The 14,755-nt window shown below is 44.8% G+C and overlaps 1 protein-coding gene across 1 annotated transcript in view; it reads left to right on the plus strand.

Moving 5' to 3' along the window:
- WBSCR17 (Williams-Beuren syndrome chromosome region 17) overlaps nucleotides 1–14,755 on the plus strand; it is a 648,608-nt gene that overhangs the window by 486,884 nt on the left and 146,969 nt on the right. The window contains exon 6 of the mRNA XM_006859716.1: nucleotides 9,655–9,772. Within this exon, the coding sequence (XP_006859778.1) occupies nucleotides 9,655–9,772 (118 nt within the window). The remainder of the gene's footprint in view (nucleotides 1–9,654; nucleotides 9,773–14,755) is intronic.

Raw genomic sequence — 14,755 nt, forward strand, 5'->3', positions numbered from 1 at the left:
TTCCAAATGCTGATAAAACCAATAGTTGTCATCCAGTTGACTCAGACTCATATGGGCCCTATGTGGGCCAGACTAGCACTGTACTCCATAAGGCTTCAATGGCTGGTTTTTTGTTCATAGATTGCCAGAACTTTCTTCCAAGGCACTTGTGGGTGGACTTAAACTTTCAACTGTTCCCTTCTATTGTGATACATATGGGGGTCTCCATGGCTTGGAGTTGACTTGATAGTAACGGCTTTTGTTTTTGTGTGTGTTTGGGGGGGGGGTAGTTGTCTTGTTTTTTAATAGACTATTTCAGAAGATGATAAAGAGGTGGTCTTAAATCGAACTATGTAAATGGCATGGTGGGTGGTGGTTACTGTTTTTAATCATGTGGGTCACAGTGGCTCCCTGTGAGAAGATGACATCTGAGCAAAGAGTAGAAGGCGGGGGAACGGAGCTATGTGGCTAAACTCTGGAAATAGTGCCGAGAAGGAGAAGCCAGTCCCCCTGATGGGGAACAGGCCTGCTTGTTCAAGTAACAGCAAGGATGGTACAGAGGGACCAGGGACAGGAGGTGGGAGAAGTCACCGGAACACAGACTTTCTGGTGAGACTGAGAATGGCAATAGGAAGTCGGTGGAGGGTTTCAAGCAGAAGTGAGGTCTGATCTGATTCCTATCCTCAGGAGATCTTGGTGGAAATTCCTGCTCATCTGTGCCTCACTTTGCTTACACCTGCCTCAGCTGGAACTCGGCTGTTGTGTGGGTTTCATATATTTTGTATTAACAGAAACAATGCACATGGTTAGTTTTTCATCTGTAATGGAGCTATTAGCTGTGGCAGATCCCTTAATGTGAATCCTATGTTGAATGGTCTCGGATTGAGATGTCTGCAACTGGCAGCTGAGCTCAAAGGATGAGGCCTCAGATGCACGTTCTGGAGTCTCATCAGCCCTGTGGCGCCATTACTGTGGGTCGCATGGCTGGGCATGTGGTGGGAAGCCATAGAGGGGATGGGGAATGTGGCTCCTGGCTCTGTCTTTGATGTGCTCATTGCAACAAGATGTGTGACTAAGGGTCCCAGCTCCCTGAAGCCCCCAGTTTAGGTCCCACCTACCTCATGGTGACCTGTGTGTCTGAGTAGATCTGTGCTCACAGGGTTTTTGGTGGCTGACTTTTCAATGGAAGTGACTGAGAGAGACGAACATGAGGCCAGTCAGATCTTTCTAGAATCCCCCTTTAACTGAACTCAGCGGGTAAGGATTATCCTTTAATTATTTCATCTCTAAGACATTTCCCAGTCATATAGGAGCCACCTGGAAGCAGCCTGGGCGTCTTGTTTGGGATCTTTTTCATGGAGGTGAAATAGCCCCTTGTGAACTCTGGTAGCATAGTGGTTATGAATTGAGCTGTGAACCGCAAGGTCAGCAGTTCGAAACTACCAGCTGCTCCATGGGAGAAAGATGAGGCTTTCTGCTCCCGTAAAGATTTACCGCCTCAGAAACCCTGTTTAGGGTCGCTGTGGGTCGGAACTGACTTGACGGCACTGAACTACAATAACTGGTATGTGGTACATCCAGAGATGTTTTCAACTGGGCAGTAGAGGCCCCAGGGCAAGCGACACTATGAAGTCTTCTCCCTGTGCCATGCACAACTGAAAAATACCACCCAGGTCAAATCAAGTCAGATTAAGATACTAGGCAGCAATCTGAGAGGTTTCAGAAGAGGGAGGGAGCGTCTCCAGCCCCTCCCTCCTTCCTCCCTGCAGCCCCCTTCTCCCCTCCTTCCAGCTCTGCTCCTTCCCTCCCACCCCCTCCAGCTTGCCTCAGATTTCAGCATTTCTCCACTCTCTCCCTTCACAACTATTCCCTCTCCCCCTCCCACCTTCTTTTTTCCACCTCCTTCCCTCCTTCTTTCTCCTCTCCTCACCCTCTCTTTCCCCTCCTCCTCTCTGTGTCTCCCATTTCTTCTTCCCTGCCTCCCCTCCCCATGATTCCCCTCTCTTGCTCTCTCCCCTTCCTTGCCTCTCTCCCTCCTCTCTTCCCAGTTAAGGTCCACTCCCTGTTGCCCTGGGTTCAGGTTCCAGCCTGCCAGTTTGTCCCAAGGCTTCCTAGAACCTTACCCAGCAGAAGTGGCCACTGTGGACTTTCAGCCCATTCATTTATTCAGAAGCAATTTTCCAGGTGCCTGCTCCTGGCCAGGATATATGCTGGTCCTAGAAGGCTCCCCCGGCAGTCGGCCTGGAGTCTCTTCTCTGTGAATCTGATTCTTGGTTCTGGATGGGTCAAGGAATCCACATTTGCTGAGGACCCACCCATCCCGTGAGGGCCCTAAGCCAGCATTTGGCGAGGACTTGTTGATGGTGCTCTTCTGTGCCTGTGTTGTTTATTCCTGGGGTGTTTCTCGGGGCCTGGGGAGTTTCCAGTCTGGGGATAGGATCTTAATTACACATGCATGTTAGTGCTGCGAATTCCCAGACTAGAGACTTTCAGCGAAAAGTGTTCTAATTTAACTGAATTTCTTGATGTGCTCAGCAATTGTTCCTTGGAAAGCTGTGCTAACCCAGGGATGCCTTTGGCCCCACTCCTCCTTGTCACAAGCTGGATCCAGCTCACCCAAGATTCTCCTAATAGCTCCAAGCCAGGGAGTCACCAACGTTTCTCCCTAACCTGGGCCTGATTTCCTGCTCTCCCAAAACTAATCCTCTACTGAGTCTGCCTGCTGGCTGTGTGATAAAGAGTCTTTTGTTTTATTCTTTGAATTATAAGACGTGATGGTGTCTTAGAGTTCTTTAGAGAAAAAGAATCAGTGATTTATATATATATATATATATGTGTGTGTGTGTGTGTGTGTGTGTGTGTGTGTGTGTGTGTATCCTAAGGGAGTCCTGGTGTGGCTCTGTGGGCTAATGCGCCAGACTGCAAAGCCGTTTGAACTGCAAGGTTGGCGGTTCAAGCTCACCAGCTGTTCCTCGGAAACCCTGTACAGGGTTGCTCTGGGTCAGAACCAACTTGACAGCACTTAAGAACAACAGCAAGGGAGTTTGGAGTCCAGTGGGTGTCTGTGGACTAATGTGTCAGACTGCAACGCTGTTTGAACTGCAAGGTCAGTAGTTCAAGCTCACCAGCTGCTCCTCGGAAACCCTATACATGGTCACTATGGGTCAGAACCGACTCGACAGCACTTAACAACAATAACAATAGCAAGAAGGGAGTGTGGTGGCTCTGTCGATAAACACTGGCCTGCAAACCACACAGTCCACTGTTCGAGCCTGCCAATCACTCCATGGTAGAAAGTCGAGACTTTTTTTTGCTCCCGCAAAGATTTAAAGCCTTGGAAAACCCTATTTGGGGTTGCTATGAGTCAAAACTGACTTAATAGCAATTAGCAATAGTAATATATCCAAAGGATGGTGGTTCAGACCCACCAGACTTTTTTTTGGAAACCCTGTACATGGTTGCTGTGTATTGGGATCAACTCGACAGCGCTTAACAAGAAGTAGCACTTAACAGGAACATACATACATATACATGAAATACATTATCTTCGAGTCATTTCCAACTCACAAGGACCACATATACTGCAGGGTAGCACTGCCTCATGGAGTATTCATAGGTAGCATCTTTACAAAAGGAAATCACCAGCGCTGTCTTCCTTGATATTGCTACATAGGTTCGAAGCACCAACCTCTTGATGAATAGCTGAGCACAGTGTTGATACCACATGGAGAATGTAGAGAAAGGGACAGAAACACAGACATTGACTTCACAGGATTGGTTCCTGCAGTTGGGCGGGGATAGGGAGAGCTGGCAAGTCCAAAGCCCACTGGTCAGCTTTTGAGCTGGCAGGCTGGAGACTCCCGCTGACATGTGTCCATGATCCGTATATCAGAATACAGAGAGTTCAGAGTGGAGAGAGAGTAAGGTCTGCCAGAATGTCTGATAATAGTCAAGAGACACAACACAGCCTAAGGAAATTCCCTTTCCAACTGATTGCTTCATTACATTAGATTGCTTTTTGGAAATTGATTATACGGTATAGTGTTACATTACATTACAGACAAGGATTACATTACACTCCACTACCCACTGCTCATCTGTCAGTTTGCTGTATTGCAGTGACGTGTGTGTTGCTGTGATTCTGGAAGCTATGCCACAGATATTTTAAATACTAGCAGGGTCACCTACAGGAGACAGGCTTCAGCTGAACTTCCAGATGAAGACAGACTAGGAAGGAGAGACGTACTACTTCTGAATATTTAGTCACTGAAAAAATCTTATGAATAGCAATGGAACACTATCAGCACCTAAATATTGAAACATGATGAAGAGCACCAAAGTACTGTCAGATACAGAGCCAGAAGATGAGCCCCTCAGATTGGAAGGCACTCAAAATGCGACTGGGGAAGAGCTGCCTCCTCAAAGTAGAGTTGACCGTGATGAGACAAGTGGACGTAAAGCCTTCAGAACCTTCATTTGCTGATGGGACACAACGCAACACGAAGAGAAACAGCTGTAAACTTTCACTAATAATTAGAACATGGAATGTATGTAGTATGAACCTAGGAAAATTGGAAGTTGTCAAAAATGAAATGGAATGCATAAACATCGATATTCTAAGCATTAGTGAACTGAAGTGTGAAGTGGGCTGGTATTGGTCTTTTTGAATCTGACAATCACATGATTAACTATGCTGGTGATAGTGGTGGTTATGAGCCGTGGAGTCGGTTCCGACTCATAGCGACCCTGTACCGGGTTTCCGAGGCTGTAAATCTTTACGGGAGCAGAAAGCCTCATCTTTCTTCTGTGGAACAGCTGGTAGTTTCGAACAGTTGACCTTGCGGTTTGCAGGCTGATTTGTAACCATTACGCTACCAAACCTCCTATTTACTATGCTAAGAATGACAAATTGCAGAGGAATGGCATCATATTCATCATTAAAAAGAACCTATCAATATCTGTCTTGAAGTACAATGCTGTCTGTGATAGGATAATATCCATATTCCTACAAGGAAAACCAGTTAATTTACACTGCAACCACTAAAGCGTAAGAGGATGAATTAAGGAATTTTAACCAACTTCTTCAGTCTGAAATTGATTAAAATACAATCAAGATGTATTGATAATTACTGGTGATTGAAATGCAAAGGTTAGAAACAAAGAGGGGAAGGATCATTAGTTGGAAAATAAGGCTTTGGTAATAGAAATGATGCTGGAGATCACCTGATAGAATTTTGGAAGATCAGTGATTTCTTCATTGCAAATACCTTTTAAACAATGTAAAAGATGACTATACAGTTGGACCTGATCAGGTGGAATACACAGAAATGAAATTGACTACATTTGTGGAAAGCAACAATGGATAAGCTCCATGTTATGAGCCGAGACAAGACCAGGGGCAGACTCGTATGCAAGTTCAGGCTGAAGCTGGAAAAAATTTAAAACAAGTCCACAAGAGCCAAAATATGACTTTGACTATATCCCACCTGAATTTAGAGCTCATCTGAAGGACAGATTTTGATGCATTAGACACTAAAAACTGAAGACCATAAGAGTTGTGAGATGGGCATCAAGAAAATCACACAGAAAGAAAGCAAAAGGTCATTAAGAAGACAATAAACAATGAAAAGACCAAAGTGAATGTCAGAAGAGACTCTAGCCTGCTCTCTATTGTAGAAATGGTAAAGCAAATGGAAGAAATGAGATAAAGGAGCTAAATAGAAAATTTCAAAGGACAGCTTGAGGAGACAGTCAAGTATTATAACGAAATGTGCAAAGACCTGGAGTTAGAAAACCAAAAGAGAAAAACATACTCGGCATTTCTCAAGCTGAGGGAACTGAAGAAAAATTCAAGTCTTCTACTTGTAGTATTGAAGGTTTCAACGGGCAAAATATTGAATGATGCAGAAACTGAAATCTTTAGACACTGTGGCACTGTAGGCACTCATCTATGCCAAGAAACTTGAAAGACAACTACCTGGCCAACTGACCAGAAGAGATCTGTATTTATGCCCATTCCAAAGAAGAGGTCACCCAGCGGAATGCAGAAATCATCGGACAATATCATTAATATCTCATGCACGTAAAGTTTTACTAAAGGTAATACAGAAACAGCTGAATTACATACATTAATAGAGAACTTCTGGAGGCTCAAGTTGGATTCAGAAGAGGAAGGACATGGAACGAGGAATATCATTGCTTGTGTCAGATGGATCTTGGCTGAAAGCAGAGAACACCAGAAAGACATTTACCTGTACTTTATTGAGTACGCAAAGGCTTTCAATTGTGTGGAACATGACAAGCTATGGACAACCTTGTAGAAAGTGAGTAACCTGGAACACTTAATTGAGCTCATGAGAAACCTCTACATAGAACCAGGAGGCTATTGTTCAAACAGAACAAGGGAAAACTGAATGGTTTAAAATTGGGAAGGGTGTGCACCAGGGTTGTATTCTTTCACCATACTTATTAAATCTGTATGCTGAGCGAATAATCTGAGAAGCTGGATTATATTAAGAAAAACTTGGCTTCAGGATTGAAGGAAGACTCATTCCCAACCTGCGATATGCAGGTGATACAACCTTACTTGCTGAAAGTGAAGAGAACTTAAAAACTTAACAGATGGAAGACCAAAGACTCCAGCCTTCAATATAGGTTGCACCTCAATGTAAAGAAAGCAACAGTCCTCACAACTGGACCCGTAAACAACATCCATATAAATGGAGAAAAGATTGAAATTATGAAAGACTTCATTTGTCTCAAACTAACCATCAACACTTAAGGAATCAGCTGTCAATATCACACTAGGCAGTGTGCTGCCTGAGACCTCTTTAAAATGTTCAAGAGTTAAAGATGGCAGTTTAAAGACTTAAGGTGGGTCTGACCCAAGCCATGGTATTTTCAGTAACCTCATATCCATGTAAAAGTTGGGCAGTGGATAAAGAAGACCATACAAGAATTGATGCATTCGAGTTAAGGTGTTGAAGGAAAATATTTAAAAATACCATGAGCTGCTAGAAGAACTAACAAATCTACCTTGAAAGCAGTACAGCCTGAATGCTCCTTGGAAGTCAGGATGGCCAGACTTCGTCTTTCAAACTTTGGACATATTATCAGGAGGGACCAGTCCTTGGAGAAGGATATCATGCCTGGTAAAATGGAGGGTTGGAGAAAAAGAGGAAGACCCTCAACAAGATGGATGGCTTGGCACAGTGGCAGCAACAGTGGCCTCAAGCGAAGCAATGATTGAGGTTAGTGCAGGACTGAGCAGTATTTCGTTCTGTTGTACACAGGGTCGCTATGAGTCGGTACTGACTCAATGGCACCTAACAGCAACAACAATGCTACATTACCCTATATAACATAACAGTATGAAAGATGATCACATTACACTACATAGCATATAGAAGCCCTGGTAGCATCATGAATTACAAGCTGGGCTGCTAACTACAAGGCCAGCAGTTTGAATCTACCAGTCTCTCCTTGAGAGAAAGATGAGGCCTTCTGCTGCATAAAGATGTATATAGACTTGGAAACCCTTTGCAGGGTCTCTAGGAGGCAGAACTGACTCAGCAGCATAGAAACACCACCACAGTGTTTTCTAGTATGCTGCATTGCATTATGGGAAGTGATTATATTATATCACATTACCATATTTAACATTTTATATTATGGAGTACACTGCATTGCATTATGGGAAGTGATTATATTGCATCCCATTACTGAGTAACATGTTACATTATGGGGTACGCCGCATTGCTTTATGGGAAGTGATTATATTGCATCACATTACCGTATAACATGTTATATTAGGGAGTAGCAACTAGTACCCATTGCTATGGTGTTGACACCAATTCATGTCAGTTCCATGTGTCTCGAACTACACATTTTTTTGGTGTTTTTTTTTTTTTCCCGTTTTACCTCTCATTCAGTTGTTTAACTTTGTATGTTGAACTAGGTGACAATTTCCAGAGAAAATCTGTTTTTCATTCAACAATTCCTACACTCAGTGAGATTTTCAATGACTTTGTTTCCTTTCTTCCAAGATGTCTCTGAGTGGATTTGAACCTCCAACCTTTTCGGTTAGCAGCCCAAGTGCATTAACCTGTTGTAGCATGTGATAGGACTTCATTTATCCTTACGACAGGGCGGTTATTTATTCTTTTATATGTAGGTACCACATGTTTTTTATCCACTCATCTTTTAACAGGCACTTAAGGTTTTCTCCCACCTTTTGACTACTGTGAATGCAATGGACCTTGGTGCCCAGCTTTCTGTTTGCATTCCTGCTCTCAGTTCTGTTGGGTGTAGACCTAGGATTGGGACAGCTGGGTCATGCAGTAGGTCTGTGTTTAACTTTTTGAGCAATTCCAGACTGTGTTCCACATTGGCTTTTCCATTTTGCGTTCCCTCTGGCAGAGAATGAGAGTTTCAATTTCTTCACATTCTCATCAGCATCTTTTGCTTTCTTTTTTTTTTTTTTTTTAAATTTATGATCATTCTAATGGGGGCAATGTGGTGTCTTATTGTGATTCTGATAAGCATTTTGTGTGGTACGGTGGGTAGGCTAATACATCAGACTGCAAAGTCATTTGAACTGCAAGGCCAGTGGTTCAAACTCACTAACTGCTCCTTGGAAACCCTATACAGGGTTGCTATGGGTCAGAATTGACTTGATGGCACTTAACAACAACAACAATGACTAGCAATGGGGTGTGGTGGCTCTGAGATTAAGCGCTGCTCTGGGAACCATGAGGTCGGCAGTTTGAGCCCACCTGCTACACCGTGAGAAAATTATGAGGCTTTCTGCTCTTGCAGAGATTTAAAGCCTCAGACAACCCTATACAGGGTTGCTATGAGTTGGAATTGACTTGAAGACACTTATCAATAACAACAATGACTAATAATAGAAACACTGGGGATGTACTGGGTTAGTTAGACAGCTGTTTGAAAGATTGTTGGTTTGAACTCAACCAGCCATTCTGTAGGGAAAAGATCTGGTAGTCTGTTCACTTAAAGATGGAGCCTTGGAAATCCTGTGAGGCAGTTCTGTGACCTATAGGGTCATTGTGAGTCAAATTTGACTCTCCATGGCCGAGTTGTTTTTCATTTTATAAAAACTGACTAATCACATTAAACATCTTTTCATGTACTCATTGGCCATTTATACTATAGTGATATGTATATTCAAGACTTTGGTCCATTTTTGATTGGATGTTCTTCTGTTGAGTTTTAGGAGCTCTTTATATATTATGGAATGGACCCCTTCCTTTTGGCCTTCCCCTCATGGGTTCCCCTTCACACTCCTGGCTGGCTAAGCTTGCCTCGTTCCTGAGGTAGGGAGTGGACGTGGCTTGTTCCTCACCTCCTGACTTCTCTAAGGCCACCCATGGGGCCTCATCCTGTCACACTGCAGTCAGTGGTCTCTCAGAGACACTGAACGCCAGAGCAGGGGGCCTGGCTCTCACCATGTGCTGTGTGAAGAGTCATGTCATTCCTGCCACTTCAGGGTTCCCCCCTCCCCTTATTTTTTTTCTGCAGCCAAAAAGTAGTTTAGCTTACTGGAGAGATGGGGCATGGGACTGGAGGGTCCTCAGGGATGTTGTACTTGATTTGCTGAGGTGGAACCCCAGAATCTATTCCTTAATGAGCTAAGTTTCTGTCTCTCTCCATCAGGACACCAGCTATGATCGGATGCTCCTTCGTTGTTAATAGGAAGTTCTTCGGTGAAATTGGTCTTCTGGATCCTGGGATGGATGTGTATGGAGGAGAAAATATCGAACTGGGAATCAAGGTTGGTGACCCCGCTCCCTCTCCTAGTGGCTTCTTCATATTGGTGAGAAGCTGACTCATCCTTGATGTGTTCTTACCGCATCTGAGAGCCCATGCGGAGGATTGAATGGTGGCGCAAGTGGTTAAACGCTCGGTTACTAATAGAAAGGTTGTTGGTTCCAACGTACTCAGTGGCTTGGTAGGAGAAAGACGTGTCGATCTGTTCACGTAAAGATGACAGCCTGGAAAACACTATGGGACAGTTCTGTCATATGAGGTCCCCATGAGTCGAGAATCAACTCGGTGGCCACTAACGTCACTGCCATGGTGGTTACATGGACGGGGTCACGTAGCCTGGCCCCACTCCTGAAGGCAATGTGAACAGACTGTTAACCCCTCTTTAAAATCCCATTCCAACTTACAGCAACCCTATAAGACGGAGTAGAATTGCTCCCTAGGAATTCCAAGACTGTATACTGTTAAGGTTTTATAGGATAAGCACAGGATTGCAAACCTCAGAGTTAGCAGTTTGAGCCCCCGACCCACTCCATGGGAAAACGATGAGGCTTTCTGCTCCCACAAAGATTTACAGCCTCAGAACCTTATACAGGGTTGTTATGATTCAGAACCAACTCAAGGGCACTCAACAACAAAAGAACCTGTAAGGGAGCAAACAGCCTCCAATTCTCCCTCGGAGAGGCTGCTGGATTCAAACCACTGACCTTGCAACCTGACTCATAACCCACTATGCCCCCAGAGCTCCTTCCACTCTTTGTTGATGTTGTTAAGTGCCATAGAGTTGGTTCCAACCCATAGAGACCTGTATAGGGTTTCCAAAGAGTGGCGCGTGAGCTTGAACCACCGACCTTGTGGTTCAAACGACTTTGCAGTCCAGTGCATTAACCCACGGTGCCACTTGGACTCAGAGAGGATGTGCCATTTAGCTCGCAACTTGGTGTGACCCAATTGTGACATGAGCCAGAGAGGTAGCTTCTCAGTTCTATTCAGATTAGTTCGCGCCTTAAATAGTTCTCAAAATTAAATTGCAGCTAGTTTCCATTACTTGTAGTAGTATATTCCACGAAGTTCTCGGGCATCAGGTTTCTATAAGCCTCTGGTCACAACATTTTCATCAGCCAACTGTTAAGTCTCCTTTTTCTGTTTGTGTTTCTGTTTGTAGACAGCTCATGTAATAGGCTCATTGTGTGACCTTGGACTCATATCCAACAGCACATGTGTGGTCTCCATAAAGCACACTGCTGACTTCTTATGTTCAGAAACACAGATTGTACTAAACGGCATTCCAAACAGCAAAATCACGAACTAAAAGCTCAAAGCTGCAGAAATCTGGCGCGAGATATAGGCATACTTTGGAGATGCTGTGGGTTCAGTTCTAGATGACCGTGGTACATCACATACTGTCATAAAGTGAATCACACAAATGCTTTGGTGTCCTCTGGTTGGGTGCCATTGAGTCAGCTCTGGCCCACAGCGACCCTGTGCTCAATCGAAGGAAACACTGCCTGGTTCTGTGCCATCCTCATAATTGTGGTGGTTGAGTCCATTGTCCCAGCGGCTGTTTCAATCCACCTCTCTGGAGGTCGTCCGCTTTTCTTAGTGCATATCGAAGTTATCATTGACACTCTACTGCCTTCTGTTATATGTACAATAGCTTTCTGAAAAGTGTGAAGTCTTGTGAGAACAACCAAACTGAAACAGAGAACAAGCACATGCTGTTGAGAAAATGGCACCAATAGATGTTCTGGACGCAGGGTTGCTGCAAAACTTCACTTGTAAAAACGCAGTGTCTGTAACGTGAAGTCAATAAAACAACAGCAGCCTGTAGACCATGAAAAGGACACTAAGTTGCAGAATGAGAGCTGAGAGACAAAGACAGGGCTTGTCAGCCTCCGCTGGGAAAATAATGTCAAACAGCTCACATTTATGGCTGCTCTGCGCATGTCCCAATTGACCCTAAAAACGTCACTAGTCTTGATTTGGGGGTTACAAATAAAGTCTAGCAAATTGGCAAGTTCACAAATGCAGATTCAGCAGAAAATGAGAATCGGATCTATCTCCTTTAATATTTCCATTGGGTGTGTTTTGACAGTTCATGTGCTTCACAGCATTGTAAGTTGACAGGATGAGAGAAGACCCATGTGTTGGGGGGGCCCTCCATTTACTCAGAACTTTTCTTAGGAGGATGGGGGAGGGAAGGGTGTACAAGGAAGAAGCAGAAAGGGCTTCTTGCTGCCTGCCCCTCAACCCTTACAGATCAGTTTCCCTTTTGTGGGAAATTGAGCCATGCTGAAGATTCTGTTTGGAAAACGGATTCCACTATGAAACAAAAGAAACCAAAAACAAAGCTGGAAACCTTTGATGTTTGTTTCAGAGTTAAGGTAACTGAACCCTAGAGTTGAGACTCATGCAGTACTTGGTAGCCGGTTAATAACAGACTTGCTACTCCTTCCTAGAGCACGTCCCAGGATACTGAGATGGGATCTTTGTCCCTGTTGCCCCCCATCCTAAACCTTCAAGTCCCTGGCTCCCTGAGAAATAGGCTTGTTGGAAATACTACATCACAGTTACTAGGTTCTGAGTTATTGAATTTCTTCAGCCTTCCTTTGCTGCATTCTCTTTATTCTAACCAGTTAGAACCCACTGTGAATCTCTGTGCCATTGAAGTCTGAGCTTGCTGGTTCATCCCTAACTGCCTGGTACCTTCCAGTGCCCACCCCCTTGCTGCCTTCTTGACCCCTCCCTGTGGAATGCAACGTGTAGTATAGTGGCTGCAGCAGGTTGTCAGGGAGAAGGGGATTATAGGGAAGGAGCAGATCCTCCTCCCCATCAGCATGCTAAAATCCAGGCTCTTTTAACTTGCTTTCTGTGAGTTCTTTCCTCAGTAGAATTTGCATAGAGCTTCTTTGTAAAATCACAGCCGTTACAAAGCCCATTAATTTGTTGTCAAAGCTAATCTATTTGCCATTTGTCCTTTCTGAATTTAATTGGTGGGAAAGATCTGGAACCAGCACATTGACACATGACTGAGAACTTTTAACCGTGTTCCCATCTTCTAATGCCTGCTGGTGCTTCTCGCCTGAGCAAAAGGATTGGAGGTTTGAGTGCACTCCGAGGTGCATCAGAAGAAATGCCTGGTGATCCATTTTCAAAAAATCATTGAAAACCTGTGGGGCACAGTTCTGCTGTGACATGCATGGGATTACCATGAGTCGGAATTGGTTCAAGGACAACTGTTCCTATTTTTTTCCCCTTAATATTCATCAATTTATAACATGCTGCCGGGTCAGCTCCCAATGCATGGTGACCCCATGCACAACAGGACAGAACTCTGCCTGGTCCTAGTCAGCCCCATGATCAGTGTGCGTCAGGCTTGTTAAAATCTGTAGGGTTTTCATTGGCTGATACTTTTGGAAGCAAATCACCAGGCCTTTTTTCCTAGTCTGTTAGTTTCCTTAAAAATGATTTAAATAATCTCTATATGCTGCAAGGAGTCCCTGTTTAATGTGCAAATGGTGCAAACAGTTAACATGCTCATCTCCTAACTGAAAGGCTGCAGGTTTGAGTCCCCCAGAGGTGCCTTGTAAGAAAGGCCTGGAGATCTGCTTCTGAACAATCAGCCATTGAAATCCCTATTGGATTCAGTGGTACACACTAAAAGTTGTCAAAGTTGGCATGACAACTGGTTTTAACCACAAAGCTCCAGCCCACTCTGAGGGAGAAAGGGGAAGCTGTCTGTTTTTGTAAAGAGTTACAGCCTCTGAATCCCAAAGGGGCAGTTCTGTGTCTTGTCGCATTGCCATGCGTCAGAATCAACTTGATGGCCATGGGTGGATGGGTAGACAGGAGCCAGTGAAGACTAGACATTCCCAACAGGGGAGAGAAAACCCAGCCCATAAGGGACTGGGAAGATCCGGGGAAGCAAAGATGCTCCGCTTGTTACAGATAGGAAAACTCAGACCACCGAGGTTCATGTTGGGTGGTGGAGTTTTGTTGCTCTTTGTAAGAGCAACCACAGAGGATTTAACAAGAAATGAGGAAACTGAATCTACCCAGATGTGATTGCTTAGGTCAAGGTGTGGTTGCCAGGTCCCACTCCTTCCGCACCTCAGAACACAGAGCATAGGGTGATACCTGTGGCTGAGACTTGCTGGGGGGGGAAAAAGGGGTGTTCCTGTACACACTTGACCTGGCGGGAAAGCTCTGCTCATTTGTGGGGTAGTGGTGATGGTAATGATGTGCAGGCAGGGCTGTCCCTAATGGACAGTGAGGGGTTTCCACAGCATTCCTGGGTAAGGGTAGCCCAGTATACCAAGGCCCTGGACCCCCTGCTGACCTGCTCACAAGCAGGAGAACTTACTGTGCTCTGTGCAGAGCAGCTCCCAGGCAGGGTTTGGCTGGCTTTGACTTCTCAGTGGATCCCGGTGTCCAACTCACCCACCCCACTCCCGCGGCTCTTGGCATGTCTCCATCACAGCATCAAGTGTTTCTGGGCCTGGTATCCCTCTGGTGGACAATAACCTGCCTCTGGAGTGCATTTCCCAGCATCTCTGAGATGGGTGCAGGAGAGGCAGGGAGGTTTAGCCTTTTCATTCACCAAGACCAAGCTGAGAGCAGATGCTTGGTTCCCCGCCCATCTTTTCAAGTGGAGGTGGGATGTGGCTGGTACCACAAAGGCCAAGGTGTGGGTCAGGGTCCAGTGCACTGTGGTTCTCACAGTGGGGTCCCCAAGCCAGCAGCAACTGTATCACCTGGGTCTCTACACCAGATCCACTGGATAGAGCCTCCCGGATGGGGCCCAGAAATGTGTGCATTAAACTCTGATGATTCTGACGCACATCCAAGTCTGGGAAATGTTGCTTTATACCCAATCTTCATTAGTCAGGTGCAGTTGAGTTCATTCTAACTCATAGAGACCTTATGTGTGTCAGAGTAGAAGTGTGTTCCATAAAGTTTTCATTGGCTGTTTTTTTTTTTTTTTTTTAAA

Source organism: Chrysochloris asiatica, unplaced genomic scaffold, assembly GCF_000296735.1.
Source record: "Chrysochloris asiatica unplaced genomic scaffold, ChrAsi1.0 scaffold00034, whole genome shotgun sequence".
Classification (NCBI taxonomy): Eukaryota; Metazoa; Chordata; class Mammalia; order Afrosoricida; family Chrysochloridae; genus Chrysochloris; species Chrysochloris asiatica.